Source organism: Aethalodelphis obliquidens, unplaced genomic scaffold (assembly GCF_003676395.1).
Source record: "Aethalodelphis obliquidens isolate GAN/ISIS:26980383/991018 unplaced genomic scaffold, ASM367639v1 scaffold88, whole genome shotgun sequence".
Lineage (NCBI taxonomy): Eukaryota > Metazoa > Chordata > Mammalia > Artiodactyla > Delphinidae > Aethalodelphis > Aethalodelphis obliquidens.
Window position 1 is genome coordinate 3,974,823 of NW_020838032.1, and position 16,126 is coordinate 3,990,948.

General features: G+C 43.4%; 1 protein-coding gene across 1 annotated transcript in view; it reads left to right on the forward strand.

Annotated features, from left to right (window-relative positions):
• The window catches only part of GOLM1 (golgi membrane protein 1), a 59,599-nt gene that overhangs the window by 29,356 nt on the left and 14,117 nt on the right, over positions 1-16,126 (forward strand). The window contains exons 4-6 of the mRNA XM_027094158.1: positions 4,810-4,864; positions 7,672-7,774; positions 14,341-14,470. Coding sequence (XP_026949959.1) covers positions 4,810-4,864; positions 7,672-7,774; positions 14,341-14,470 — 288 coding nt within the window. The remainder of the gene's footprint in view (positions 1-4,809; positions 4,865-7,671; positions 7,775-14,340; positions 14,471-16,126) is intronic.

Here is a 16,126-nt window from a genome sequence, read left to right on the forward strand (position 1 = left end):
CCTCTCCCCTCCTCTCCCCTCCTCCTCCCCTCCCCTCCTCTCCCCTCTTCCCCTTTCTTCTCCCCCTCCTTCCCTCATCGTCCAGTGGACAGTTTTCATGTAGACATGTGTTCTCTTGAGGATATACCTAGCAGTAGAATTACTGGGTCATATGATAACCGTTCAGCTGTTTGAGGAGCTGCCTAATTGTTTTCCTCGGCGTCTACACCATTTTACCTTCTCCTCAACTTGGTCTGAGGGTTCCACGTTCTCCACATCCTTGCAGTACTTGTTATTTTCCTTTCGTTCGTTTGTTTTTCTTGTAGCCATTCTAGTGTTGTGAAGTGGTACCTTCTCATTTTGATTTGCATTTCTCTAATGACGCTGAGCATCTTTCATGTACTTTTGGCCATCTGTGTATCTTCTTTGGGGAAATGTCTATTCAAACCCTTTGCCTACCTGTTTCTTTTTACTTAATTTAATGTAACTGCTAGAGAATTTAAAATTCCCATATCTGACTGACATGTTTCCCTTGGGTAGCATTGCTTTGGGAGATTTTGAAATTGATGAGGGGTAAAAAAACTCTCGTGCATACTTCATATTCTTCCCTTCATTCTTAATGTCATTCACCGGTCATGAAGGTTAAATTCTTTTTGAGGTTCATCTCCCAGAGCATTAACAGGAATGTCATTACAAAGAAGTTACCCAGGCAGCTGATCGCCGGTGGGTTGGCAAGGGCTAGATTGTTTGAGGGTCATCTTTAGTAAGGCTTAAGGTGGACCCACATCTTCAAAGCAGGTTGGTTATTTTAATGAGCCAAACAAGCACAGCAATAAAGGTCACCTTCTCTTTTCTATAATGTGATGAGCCTCACACTTCCAGTAAGCTTTTCAAAAGCTAGCATTTTAACAAATTTAGTCATTTGTGTCTTATTGAGCTTTTCAGAACATGATAATCTACCGTAGATTTATTGCTTTGGAAATGTACCATGACATGTTGAGGTTATTTTCTTAGGAATCTAATGGAGAAATAGTTTGATCAAATATACTTATTTCCTGCCTAGAATAGAATGGTTATAATACATTGTTTGTGGGTGATTCATTCCGAGGTGTTCTGAGCTTAGTGTCCAGTTAAACTCTGGTGGTACTTCCTTGTCTGCTGCTGAGAGTTTCCAGGGGATGGGTCACACGCACCAGGAAGTACAACTCTCCCAAAGTCTCTCTGCACCAAAATGCGAAAGTCAACTGGGTGGTTTAGAATACAATATGTAATTCATTTAAAAATAATTTTGTGGGCTTCCCTGGTGGCGCAGTGGTTGAGAGACCACCTGCCGATGCAGGGAACGCGGGTTCGTGCCCCGGTCCGGGAGGATCCCACATGCCGCGGAGCGGCTGGGCCCATGAGCCATGGCCGCTGAGCCTGTGCGTCCGGAGCCTGTGCTCCGCAACGGGAGAGGCCACAGCAGTGAGAGGCCCGCGTACCGCACAAAAAAAAAAAAAAAAAGATTTAAAAATAATTTTGTTTAATGTAGGTGTTTTTTCCTTTATATTGAACCCCCCAAAAAGCTAGAAGCGTTTTCCTAAAAATGATTCAAGATTTTTGGTAAATATAAAACTGCAGATATAAAGATCTTGCTGGCATTTTATGGTTCCTTTCTCATTTACTTACGTGGAGACTGTATTTTTCCATACATCTGTAAGTAGGCGGGGGAAGATAACTAAAATGTATTTTGTTTGGAAGAATAAAGTCACGTGGGAGACAGAAATATCTTCAGATGTTTCAAATTGCAGCAATCCCTGAGCCCTCAGGCAGTTGCAAACTCTAATAAGGATTTTTTGGTTGGGGCTGAGGGGAATGAGTGGAGAAGGGGCAAGTAAAATTGCCATAATTGTTGTAGAAATGATTTGCCCAGGAGAGATTGGCTTTCGAGATTATCAGCATGTAATCACTTAAGTGCTCCTTTTCTTTTTCTTTTTTTTTACATCTTTATTGGAGTGTAATTGCTTTACAATGGTGTGTTAGTTTCTGCTTTATAACAAAGTGAATCAGTTATACGTATACATATGTTCCCATATCTCTTCCCTTTTGCGTCTCTCTCCCTCCCACCCTCCCTATCCCACCCCTCTAGGTGGTCACAAAGCACCAAGCTGATCTCCCTGTGCTATGCGGCTGCTTCCCACTAGCTAATCTACCTTACGTTTGGTAGTGTATATATGTCCATGCCTCTCTCTCACTTTGTCCCAGCTTACCCTTCCCCCTCCACATATCCTCAAGTCCATTCTCTAATAGGTCTGTGTCTTTATTCCTGTCTTACCCCTAGGTTCTTCATGACATTTTTTTTTTAATTCCACATCTATGTGTTAGCATACGGTATTTGTCTTTCTCTTTCTGACTTACTTCACTCTGTATGACAGACTCTAGGTCCATCCACCTCATTACAAATAGCTCAATTTCGCTTCTTTTTATGGCTGAGCAATATTCCATTGTATACATGTGCCACATCTTCTTTATCCATTCATCCGATGATGGACACTTAGTCCATCTCCGGGCTATTGTAAATAGAGCTGCAATGAACATGTTGGTACATGACTCTTTTTGAATTATGGTTTTCTCAAGGTATATGCCCAGTAGTGGGATTGCTGGGTCGTATGGTCGTTCTATTTGTAGTTTTATAAGGAACCTCCATACTGTTCTCCACAGTGGCTGTACCAATTCACATTCCCACCAGCAGTGCAAGAGTGTTCCCTTCTCTCCACACCCTCTCCAGCATTTATTGTTTCTAGATTTTTTGATGATGGCCATTCTGACTGGTGTGAGATGATATCTCATTGTAGTTTTGATTTGCATTTCTCTAATCCTTTTATTTTTCTGTTCTGTTTCAGCACCGCCGTTCAGAGGGAAGGTGGTTTTGACACCCATGCAAGGTGGAAATTGAAGTGTACAATTCAGTTGTGTTCAATATATTCATATTGTTGTGCTGCAAATGTCTGGAACTTTTTCGTCTAGCAACACTGAGACTTTACGCCCATTAAACCCTAGTCCGTCCCCTGCACCTACCCCCCCCCCCCCCCCCCCACCCTTGGCAGCCACCTTTCTGCTTCACGTTTTCATGATTCCATCTGCTTTAGACACTGCTTGTGAGTAGAATCATACAGTACTTGCCCATCTGTGATTGGCTTAGCATGATGTCCTCAAGGTTCACCGGTGGTGTAGCATGTGACATTCTTTCTTTTTAAAGGCTGTGTTCTATTCCACTGCATGTATATGCCACATTTTCTTTATCCATTCATCCATTGAGGGACACCTGTGTTGCTTCGATTCTTGACTAGTGTGAATAGTGCTGCTGTGAACATGGGTGCAGATATCTCTTCAAGATCCTGCTTTGTGTTCTTTTGAATATATACCCCAAAGTGGGACCGCTGTGTCTTAGGGCGATCTTTTGCCTTTTTAATTGAATGTGTGCAAACCTTTTCTGAGAGTAGCAGGACCTGCGAGCTGTGTGAATCTGATTCCCCGCTGGCCCACGCAGAATGTCCATAAACACTCTTCTTGATGATCTCTCCGTGAGAGATTAACTGTACAGATAGTATCACTGTGACTTCTTTCCTGTTGTGCCAGGAAATGTTCCACATGGTCAGACCTCCTGAAATAAACACCAGAATCATTTGGCCAGATTGCACAGCTAGGCACTCACCCCAGAAACACCTTCCTCCAGAAAGCTGCCTCCAGGACGGAGGGCCGGACGGAGAGGCCCAGGAGGGAACAGAGGCACAGAAGGGTGAAGGCGGCGTGGTTGTCATATTCTCCTTTACCCAGGAATGAGACAGCAGCCTGTCTCCAAGTGACGGCCAGCAGGTTGACAAAACCTTGTTGATTATGACACAGTAAGAAACTTCCATGTTATGGCCCAGTGTGCACCTCTGTGTGTGTGTCCAGAGAACATCACTTACCTGTGTGACGCGTGTTGGTATTTAACGTTCCGGTCCCCTCTGCAGGTTCTTGTTTGCTTTTGCACCCGGTACAGTCACGGGATCGTTGTCCTGCTGGGGTTCACATCCGCTTTGGCACGTACGCAGTAAGGAAGAGTTCCGTGTCTGGGGCAGGCCTGCCGGGCTCGGGCTTGGGCTCTGCCTGCTTGCTCTTGAGAAGGCCACGTGACCTAGAGTCTCTAAAGCCAGCTGTGCCTCAGTTTCCTGTCCCCTACAGTGGGATCATATTGTGCCCCCTCACACAGCTGGTGTGAAGAGCCACGGGGCCATGGATGTGGGGTGCCCAGAGCGGCACCTGGCCCCACACTCACTTTTCTTACTTTTTACTGTTGTTCACTGTTATCCCGAGGCCTGTGTTGCTTCTTCCTCCTCTGTTGTCAGCATTCCCAGCTTTGTGTAACTAACTGGGAGTTAGTTCCTCTCCATCCTTGGAGCTCGTAGGGTCTGGATAGAAGGAAGAACGTCAGAAGTTAAAATGGATCGGGAAGCTTCGCAGGCGGAGCGGTCGCTGAACCCCCGTTTCTTTTCCCCATCAGCCAGGCTGGAACTCAGTTTGCCTTCTGACTGAGACAGGGCTGTACCTGGACTCCCCCAGAGAAAGGCCGGAGTTGCTGCTTCAGCCGGCACGGAGCTGAAACAGGGCCGGGGAGCCGCCCACCCCTTGCTCGGGTCGCAGGCGGGTGCTGGGACACTGGTGCTCATCCCTCCCCAGGCGCAGAGGGCTCACAGCCCAGCGTGGGAGGGGGGCCGCTCCCACCCTTTCTTCCACAGGCGCATCTGTCAGGGCTCTTCTGAGTTGTCAGGTTGCCAGTGTTTCATTATGTGATTATCTTCCTTGCAGGCAGTTTTAGTGAATAACATCACCACCAGCGAGAGGCTCATCAGAACCTTGCAAGGTGAGTTCCACTCCCCCCAGACATCAGGCCTGTTAGGAGAAACCCACCTTCCCTTTGTCCTTTTCTAGGGTCGCTTAGTGCAATCTAATGATGGGTGGTATTACAAGTTATTGGGTAATCTTTACTCTTTTTGCCTAACTATGTTTCCTTAAAGAGCTTTTCCTTTTATGAGTTTACTGAATACATGGCAAGCTGTTACGTAGAGAATTCAGATTCTCATTTTGTGATACATTAAGAAATATATGTGTGTGTGTTTAGGTCACCCAGAAATCAGATTTCCTTCATGAAATTTATATAAAAATGATCCAGCCTAGTGTAATTCCGTTTCCTAGCTACTCTTATTCAGTTTGGCAGCCAGGGTTTTTCTTGGGGCCCTTCTGAAGCCGCCGGGGGAGGCAGGGATGGGGTGAAGCCCCTCTGTGAGGTGTGACCGGAGGGGTCACAGGGTCCAGTGCAGCCTAAGAACCTGATGAAAGGAGCACTGGGGCTTCTGATCCCTGACCTGACCCTAGTCTCACCTTTGCCCCTAGTTAAACTCCATCAGTGCCCTCAGCCTCAGTTTCCACCTCTAAGGTGGGAAGGTCAGTCTAGAACTGGGCTGTCCAGAACTGTAGCCACAAGCCTCCTGTGGCCAGCGAACGTTTGAAATGTGGCTCATGGGACAGAAGAACTGGATTTTTAATTTTTGTTTAATTTTCGGCAATTTAAATTTAAAACTGATACTTGACTCAGTTATTGGGAAACTTAAGTATCTTTGGGACAACTTGGGTGTACCAATATCCTTTTTAACTGTAAATTTTATGAAATCTAAATTCAGATCAAGAATTCCCAATTCCTGTTTAACATCTGAATTGAGATGTGCTATGACTGTAAAATACACACCAGGTTTCAAAGACTTAGTATGAAAAAAGAATATAAATCGTCTCATTCATAATTTCTCACATTAATTCTATGTTGCCATGGTAATATTTTGGATCTGTTGGGTTAAATGAAATATATTATTAAAATTAATTTCACCTGGTTTTATTTACTTTTTAAAAATGTGGTTGCTAGTAAATTTTAAGTGACCTGTGTGGTTTATAATATTATAGTTCTGTTTGGCAGTGCTGGTCTAGAATTCTAGTTCCAGATCAGCTTCTAAGAATATTAATAGGGGAAACTCAGAGATTCACTAAGTTTAAATGGGTTGCTTGACTGCCAGGGGCTTCTCAGAGCTGATGATCTGCTGGTCAGTCCTCAAGTAGGGCACGACAGCCTGCAGCCTTTGCTGTACTTAGTATTTTTAAACAGCTTTAATCAGGTGTAATTGACATACAGTAAACTACACATATTTAAATTGCACAGTGTGACATAAGTTTTGACGTAAACGTACGGTTGAAGAAACCACCACAGTGAACAGATCCATCAGCCCAAGAAGTTTCTTTGTGCCCCTTGGGAATCCTCCCCAGGCCCCTCTGATCTGCTTTCCGTCCCTCTAGATGAGTTTGTAATTTTTATAGTTTTGTATACATGGAATCAGACGGCATAGACCCTTTTTTGTCTGGCTTCTTTGACGCGGCGTAATTATTTTGAAATTCATCCGTTCTGTTATGGCTGCCATAGTTCATTCCTTTTTATTGCTGAGTAGTATTCCATCGCCCCATGCTCGGTTTGATTATGGAATTTTTTTTTTTAAGTTAGGTCTGTTGAAGTATAATTTACACATGATAAAGTTTACCCATTTGCCGTGTACCTTTCTGTGTGTTTTGACACATGCACTGTCCCCTGGATACCAGAGTCAAGACACAGCTCGTGTCCGTCACTCCAGGAAGCCCCACCCACACCTGCCCTCACCTCAGCCGCACCCAGCGACCAGTTGTCCACCCCTGTAGTTTTGTCTTTTCAAGCATGGCGTATAAATAAGTGCTTTTGAGATGGCTCCCTGTTGCTGTGTGTATCAGCAGTTCATCGAATCCTTCACTTTTATTTAATTTGATCCCCCCCTCCTGCCCCCCAGAGAGCCTTGTAGGTCTAGGGTTGTGAGGACAGACCTTGGGGAAACTCCGGTGTCTGTCCAGGGCCGTGTTTCAGGCCCTCGTTGCTGCCCTCGGCCCGTTCTGGCGTCCCCTTTGTGGCAGCTTTTCCTTCTACCGTCCCCAGCCTGGCTCTTGGTCAGTGAGCTGCTGCTTTTTTCTACAGAGCTTTTCCGAGCCGAGTCATCAGGGCAGCAGTGATGCAGCTGATGGATTTCCTCAAAGAAAGCTATTGTTTCCCAGATAGGAGGGTCAGGTGACTAAGTGCACATGGGGCCTCAGAGAATAACTGGGCTGTGACCAAATGACAGGATGCTGGCAGGTATCCTGGTAGCTGAGAACAGGGGGTGCAGCAGGAGTGGCTGCTTATCTGACTGGATGTCGAAATTAGTGTTTCACAGATCGAGGGATACGTCTTCTGGGGGCAGGAGGCACAGTGGCGTGTGTGCCCTTGTGGGACAGTTCGGGGTTTAGGATGTCTAGGAGAGAAATAGGTGGATAGAACCTCCTGGTGCATTGTAAGGGTTGCAGGTCAAAAAGGAGATTTAGGAGAGATGTGTGAAAAGGAATCAAGGTGCTGGTTCCCATAGGATCGCACATCTTCTGGGCCGCTTCCAGGGCTGGGGTGGGGAGGTTCCTGGGGAGGGGCTGTGCTCGCATCCCTTCCTCTTTCCCCTCCTTATTCTGTTGGTGCCACGGCCCATTGTGTTCCCATGGTGGGTTTTGGTGCGTCTGCTGTTGTCAGGATGGCCATGCCGGTGCCCTGTGTGATTTCGTGTCCTCCTCTCCGTTTAGACCAGTTAAAGGCCCTGCAGAAGAATTACGGCAGGCTGCAGCAGGATGTCCTTCAGTTTCAGAAGAACCAGACCAACCTGGAGAGGAAGTTCTCCTACGACCTGTAAGTGTGTCCACATCAAGTGTGTGCCACTCGGGGGACTGATGTCTTTTAAGCGGAGGGTGGTGGACGGGGTGCAGCATAGTCTCCACTGGCCTTTTCTGTTATAGAGCATATAGGTCTTGAGGAAAAGGTTCAGTCCCTTTTTAGGAGTCATGTCCTTTAGACATAATGCATTTTATTTTTTAAGTGTCAGCAGTGCTTCGGAAAGCCCTGGAGAAGTGTTAGCCAGTGGGCTCCTCATACAAGAGGGCAGTTCTCCTTAGCAAGAAATGACTTAACTCAATATACCTTAAAATATGTAACTGAGAACTCTATAAAGCGCAGGTGTGCTGGTTAAATCAATAATCTAAAGCCTTTAAAAATGTGTTCCAGAAGTGCTCAGAGTGACCTAAGTCAAACTCATAGACTAAAAGGAGTTTGGTATAATATTACTATAATGTATCACTGGGTGTTGGCATTGTGGGCATTTTGTTTTCTTGAGACTTTTAAGTGTCTTTCCAAATTTTTGCAGTGAGAATGGAGTACTTTTATTTTTTTTTAGCTTTATTGAAGTATGATTGACAAATAATCATTGCATGTATTTAAGGCATAAAAACATGATGTTTTGATATACCTATACATTGTGAAATGATACCCCCAACCAAGCTAATTAACCATCCATAGGCTCCCATCTTTACCTTTTTTGTGTCTATGGTGAGAACACTTGAGATCCACTCTCTTAGCAAATTGCAAGTATAAAACACATTATTATTAACTGTAGTCACCACGCTGTACATTAGATCTCTAGCGTATGGTTAGGACAATCTGTTTTAAGCTGATGACTTTAGTCACATACAAAAACTCTACACTTTACATATCAGAGTCCTTCTGTGGTCAAAACAAAGCAATAAACTTTTTAAAAGTTTGGCTAAACCCATTAGTAAGATAGTAAAAACCAGTTTAGAGGGTAGCAAGTAAAGTTGTAGTCTATGTATTTTTCTCCCATTTTCTTCATAGCAACAGTATAACTCAAGCACAGGAACTTTGGGATTCTGAGACAACCAGCTCCCCTAACTCCACCCTCTTTTTTCTTTGACTTACTTCTATTTAGTCCATGTCCAAGTTCATACAGAGTTTTTACATAATTGCAGTTACCATTAAAATTGTTAATCATTTTTTTACTTTCTTGCATGATGTGTATTTAAAACTCCATTTTGTTTCCAAATATTAAATACTGCATAATGTGGAGGTACCAAATTCAATTCACCATTTCCCAGTTGGATATTTAGGTTAATTCTAAGTTTTGGTTATTGTACATTGGCCTGACATCAATACAGATAACTTTTAAAAGTTATTATTTTGGATTATTTCCTTCTAAAAAAAGACTGGATTGTAGGTTTAGTGTGTCAGTTGGTATAAATCGCCAAACTGCCTTATGAAAGGATCTTAGCCATCTGGTCAACACCTCCTCATAAGGATTCTGATGTCCTTCCACTCACCATAGTATCTTTCTGATCACTTTAAAACTAAATACTACTAAAACCAGGAAGCCTCAAATACATAAATATGCAAAGGACACGTTCAAACAATGCAAAGGAAATGTCATTAGAAAACATGCATGTGGAACCTTCTCCAGCTAGGCCAGTGGCTCTCAGTGGGTGGCAGTTTTGCTACCAGGAGACCTTGGGCAAGGTCCCAAGACATTTTTGGTTGTCACAACTCAGAGGTGTTACTGGCATATCGTGGGTAGAGGACAGAGATGCTGCTACATCCTGCAAAGCACAGGGCTGCTCCCACGACAGAGTGTTTATCTGGCCCAGGGCACCAACAGTGCCCAGTTGAGAAACCCTGAGTTAGGCTGGTAGTCACTGGAAAGCATTCAGACCAAAGTGAAGTGCTCCAGTCTTCTTATTCATCCTTGAAAGATACCTTAACACACACGTTTCCCTTCCATTGACTGAAATACAAGAAGCCGTTAATGGCCTCACTTGATAAATGCTGACCCAGAAGATTTTGACCTAGCTGGAAATCAGCCAGGACCCAGTGACAAGGAGGGCAGTTCTGCTCCCATATAGGAGTGTTCAGACAGGCAGTGAGCAGAATACTCAAACCTGGTGGCCATGCGTGCAGGATGCACTCTTTTTCTCTCAGGAAGTTGATAGGTGAATTGAAAAAGCTGACTGACTGCATCTGTTTTACTAGTTGTGCCCCAAACCTTGTACCAGATAGAGGATGCTTCCCATCCTATATCTGATGTGTATCAAATGTTGAAAGCTGGAATGAGTTAGGTTTTCTTAACTTTCTCTGGTTACAGACCCTTTCTGAGAATTTGATGAAAGGTGTAGACGCCTTGTTAGCAGGTTTATAAATGGATGTATACACAGAGTTGCATGTTTAATTTGAGGGACCGCTGAAGCATACCTGCATGCCCTCTTCGTTATGTTTCCTTAGGCTCCTCGCGGCTGCGACAGTTTCTCAAGCTTTACTTACTTTTTATGGTCTGGATTATTTTTTATTAGTTTTGAGGAGTACTGGTCAGGTATTTTGTAGAATGTCCTTCAGTTGGGATTTATCAGAAATTTTTCTCGTGGTGAAACTGGGGCAGCACATTTTTGAGAGGAAGGTCACAGAGGTAAAGTGCTATTCTCATGGCTTCACATCCAGCGTATGTGCTATCAGGATGACTTACCACTGTTGATCACCTGATTGAGGTAACGTTTATCAGGTTTTTGCACTGTAAAGTTACTCTGTTTTTTTCTCCCTTTATGCTATCATCTTTGGAAGAAATTCACTGTGCTTAGGCTACACTTAAAGATTGTGAAGTTATGCTCCACTTCCCCAAGGATGGAGTGTCTACACAGATTATTTGGAGTTTTCCTGCACAGGAGATTTGACGACTCTTCTTATCTGTCTGTCTAATTATTTATATCAGTATGGATTCATGCATATTTGGGGTTAGAATCTAATACTGTCTTATTTATTTTTTCTTTTGCTTACATGCTTTCCAGCTTTTGCCATTGGGAACTCTTTCAGTTGATTCCTTTATCCAGTTGACATATCCCTGATATTGTGGGTTTGGTCCCCCGCTGCTTTTAAAATTACTTTTTTATACTCTGGCACCAAAAGATGCTCCAGACTCATTTTCATGTATTTCCTGTCCCAGTCCTAGAATCAACCAATCAACCATTTCTCCAAGGAGCCCTTGTTCTTTTTATTGGAGAATGGTATTAGAAACCAAGATCTGGGTACTAGGTGTGTTTGTTGCTACTAGGGTGTCATTGCTGCTAGGCTCTCTCAGATGACAGAGCAAGAGATATATGTGTGTGTATACTAACTCGTGTTATATGTAGATACTGATAAATATTTCTATATGTATTCATCTGTATCTAAATTAAACCAAACATGAATTTGTACTGCTGTCCCCAACTCTAATCCGTTTACGTTAACATAATAGTATGTAATTGGTTATGTTCTCAACGTGGGATGCTATTCAATTATTTTATCAATGTTTTGTGACTCAAAACAGTTTTTTAAATTTATTTTCTTTTACTTTTTTGGCTGCGTTGGTTCTTAGTTGCAGCATGTGGGATCTTCGTTGAGGCATGGGGGATCTTTCATTGCAGCGTGGGCTCTTTGTTGTGGTGCGCAGGCTTCTCTCCAGTTGTGGCATGTGGATTTTCTCTCTCTAGTTGCGGCGCACAGGCTCCAGGGCACGTGGGCTCTCTTGTTGAGGTGCGTGGGCTTAGTTGCCCTATGGCATGTGGGATCTTAGTTCCCTGACCAGGGATCGAACCTGCGTCCCCTGCATTGGAAGGTGGATTCTTTACCACTGGACCAGGGAAGTCACTGTGACTCAAAACATTTTGAAACTGCCTGTGGCAAAGACCGGTCAATGCTTATCCAAATCCATTCATCTTTTTGCCCAGCAAAACTACTGGGCAAATTCCTTGCAGTTAGGTATGGCCAAGTGACTTAAGTTCTGGCCAGTGGGGAAAGGAAATCATGGGGTGGGACTTACAGGAACGCTTCTGAGAATAAGGACAGTCCACTGCACATCCCTTTCCTTTACCTTTTCTCCTCCCTCCTTCCTGCTGCCTGGGCTTCACACAAGATGGCTGGACCACTCGCAGCTATCCTGGATCATGAGGTAATCATGGGGATAGAAACCAATGTTAGGATATTGAAACAGCAAGAGAAGCCTGAATTTTTGATGACTCAGAGCTGCCATACTAACCCTGGATTTCTTTTATGTGAGGAAAAATAAACTGCTATTTTTTGGCCTTTTTGTTTCACCTAGCCAAACCTGATGCTAACTTATATACTTTTTGAAAGTGCCTTTAAATATTGTTTTTTCTTAAACTAGATCATTTTCATCAATGCTCATCTATTACCCCCAAAAAAGACTTCTCAGGAAAGGCCATTTAGATTGAGTCCTAAACAATAAAGAGCAGAGAAAGGAGATTAGGAGATGTTAGGAAAAGAGAACCTGGGGAGCCCAGAGTGATCTGGGCAAGGCAGATAGTATCATACGGTCACGGTGGGAGTGAGTACGAGTAGTATCTTGAGGATGGGCGTGAAAGTGACTAGTTACGTGGACCTTGCTGGGAAAATCTTCTCTTTCACAGATTCTGATGATGTGAATGTTAGGTCTTTTGGAATAGTCACACAGGTCCATGAAGCTGTGTCCTCTCTTTCCCCCATCTGTTTTCTCTCTGTGTTTAGATTGGGTCATGTCTATTGTTCTGTCTTCCAGTTCGTTGATTCTTTCCTTCTCTGAGTTTAAAAATGTTGGTTATTGCATTAAATTTCCATTTGGTTCTTCTTTATATCTTCCCTTTCTTTGCTGAGACTTGCTCTTTCTTTGCTGAGACTTAGTTTTTCATTTCTGTCAAGCATGTTTTAATTACCCATTGAAACATTTTTCTGGTGGCTGCTTTAAAGTCTTTGTCAGATCATCTTAACTTCTCTGTCACGTTGATTTGGTGTCTGTTGATTGTCTCTTTTTGTTCAATTTAAGATCTTCCTGGTTCTTCATATGATGAATGATCTTTGATTGAAACCTCTGGGCAGTGGTGGTGAAAGCCCTGGCTCTTCATTGACATCCTCTGACGCCACCACCTGGGGAGAGGGAGGGGGACCTCATTAGTGTCAGATGGGGATGGAAATGCAGGCTTCCCATGTAATCTCCAGTGACACCACTGTGTTGTTCTAGATCCTAAGGTCCCTAGCCAGTCTGCCTTCATCTCTCCATCTTTCAGAGTCTTCTTATGTTTATTTATTTATTGTTTTAAATGTTTAATTCTCATGGCAGACAATGTTAGTCACCTACCCCACCCTACTTCCTCTTTTTTTTTTTGCTGCACCATACGGCATGTGGGATCTTAAATCCCAGACCAGGGATTGATCCTGCACCCCCTGCACTGCATTGGAAGTGCAGAGTCTTAACCAGTGGACCACCAGGGAAGTCCCTGTTTGTTTAAAATGTAATGTCCAGAGTTCTAGTTGTGCTTAGTGGAGGAAGAGTGAAAAATATATCTACCCCATCTTCCCGGAGTAGAAGTCCAATTCAGATTGGACACTACCCAGAGGTAGCACAAACCCCACGTTATGAGGCTCAGTCCCACAAGACTGCCCCTGCTTTGGACGCTAGTCAGAAGTTCTCGGTGGCCCCAGACCAACTGTTCTTTCTGCCTGGGTAGCTACAAATTCAGGCCTTCCCCACCCCCCTCAGGAGCAGTAATTCTCTAGAACTCAGGAAAGTCCTAAACTTAACAATTGCAGTTTTATTATAAAGCATACAACTCAGGAATAGCTAAATGGTAGAGACTCATAAGGCAAGGTCTGGGGTGGAGGTTGGGGGCAGGCAGGAACTTCTGTTGGAGGTGGGGTGCCACCTTTCTGGTTCACAGATACGTTCACCAAACAGGAAGCTCGCCAAGTCTCATAGTCCAGGATGTTTATCTGAGGTTTTATTACATAGGCGTGACTGATTGAGTGGCTGGCCACGTGTTTGAACTCAATCTCTAGTCTCTCCCTGCTTCCTGAAAAATGGGGCTGTAAGTTCCAGCCCTCTAATCATATGGTTGGTTCCCCTGGCCGCCAGCCCCCATCCTAAAGCTATGTTGGCTCCTCCCAGTAAGTCAGCTCATGAGCATAAACTCAGGTATGGTCTGCAGGGGCCCATTATGTATAACAGAAGTCACTCCTGTTACTCAGGAAATTCCAAGTGTTTTAGGAGCTCTGTGCAATACCTGGGGACAAAGACCACATTTTTTTTTTTTTTTTTTAATGCCACAGATTATATTTTAAAAATTTGATTTTTCTAACCAGTGAAGTTCACTTATTTTACAACAGTGTGACATATTTTTTTGTAACTTTCAATTAACTCCAGTTTTCTTGTCATTTAATAACTGAAAACACATTTGTTGCCCTGCCTGTGTCCTCTTCAGATAAAGTGCGGGAAGCAGGAAAGAGATGAGCTGTGTCTCATGGGGAAGTGGATTCCACTGTCAGAGCAGGGACGGACTTGCTATATAGACGCATCTCCAAATAGCTGTCCTTTCATTTGCTTGCTTTCACCTTCACAGGAATCAATGCATCAATCAGATGAAAGAGGTGAAGGAGCAGTGTGAAGAGCGAATAGAAGAAGTCACCAAAAAGGGAAATGAGGCTGTAGCTTCCAGAGACCTGAGTGAACAAAAGGACCAAAGCCAGCAGGTAATCCTGGCTTTTTTCTGCCGAGGATCTCCCAAAGGTCTTCCTACCCTCTCGTCAGGCATTTCCTTCCTTCATGTGCTCTCTGACTCGCTCTAGTTCCCTGACACACGACAGCCTGGTCCCGGGACGCAGGGTCTCTGGCGGAGCATGCTGGCCTCCAGACCTGGTCCCCGTGCTCCGGGCCGTAAGGCGATTGCTTCATTTAAAGCTCACAGCCACCCTGGGAGTTGCTGTTTTCTTGTTTGGAGGGCTCTGAGGCCCATGGAGGCCGTTAGAAGCTGTCCCAAGGTCACAGTACCCGGTCAGTGATGGAGCTGATCAGAGCGCCTGCTATCAGGCTGCTTGTGAAAGCACAGCCCATGAACATGCTGCTCACAGCCTTCTGGGGATCTTGGTTTGTTTTAAATACAGCACTTTTATTGAGATATAGTTCACCTACCATATAGTTCACCTATATAGTATTTATAATTCAGTGGGTTTTAGTATATTCACAAAGTTGTGCAGTCATCATCACAGTCAATTGTAGAACATTTTCATTACCCCAAAAGAAATCCCATACCCATTAGCTCACTCCCCTTTTACCTCCAGTCTCTGGAGCCTGAGACAACCTCTGATCTATTTTCTCTGCAGATTTGCCTTATCTGGATATTTCATATCAATGGAATCATACTGATTTTCACATAGCATAATGCTTTCAGGATTCCTCCATGTTGTAGCACGTATGAGTACTTCCTTTTTATGGCTGAATAATATTCCATTGTATGACTATACCACATTTTGTTTATTCATTGGTCAGTTGATGGGCATTTGGGTTATTTCACTTTTTGGCTACTGTGAATAATGCTGCTGTGAACATTCATGCACACATTTTTGTGTGAATGTAAGCTTTCATTTCTCTTAGGTATACTGTATACCTAGGAGTAGCATTGCTGGGTCGTATGGTAACTCACCTCTCCTTAATGTATTGAGAAACTGCCATACTGTTTCTGAAAGTGATCGTACTCTTTACATACCTACCAGCAGTTTATGAGGGTACCAGTTTCTTTACATCCTTGCCAACTCTTGTTGTTATCCATCTTTTTCACCATAACCATCCTAGTAGGTATGCAGTGGTATCTCATTGTGGTTTTGATTTGCATTTCCCTAATAACTGATGATTTTGAGCATCTTTTCATATGCTGTATTGGCTGTTGGTATATCCTCTTTGGAGAAATGTCTGTTTGTATCCTTTGTCCATTTTGAAATTGAGTTATTTTTATTATTTAGTTGTAAGAGTTCTCTATATATTCATATAAAGATATTGGATATATGATTTGCACATATTTTTTCCCATTCTTTGAGTTGTCTTTTCACTTTCTTGATAGTGTTCATTGAAGCACAAAAAAGTTTTTAATTTTCATTATGTCTAGTTTATTTTTTCTTTTGTTGCTTGTTCTGTTGGTATCATGTCTAAAACCGCTTTGCCTAATCCAGCATCCTGAAGATTTATTCCTGTATTTTCTTCTGAGACTTTTATACTCGTTAGTATTTAGTTCTTAGATTTAGTCCTGTGATTCATTTTGAGTTAATTTAATTTTTGTATATGGTGTGAGCTAATGGTCCAACTTTATTATTTTGCATGTGGATATCCAGTTGTCTCAACACCATTTGTTGAAA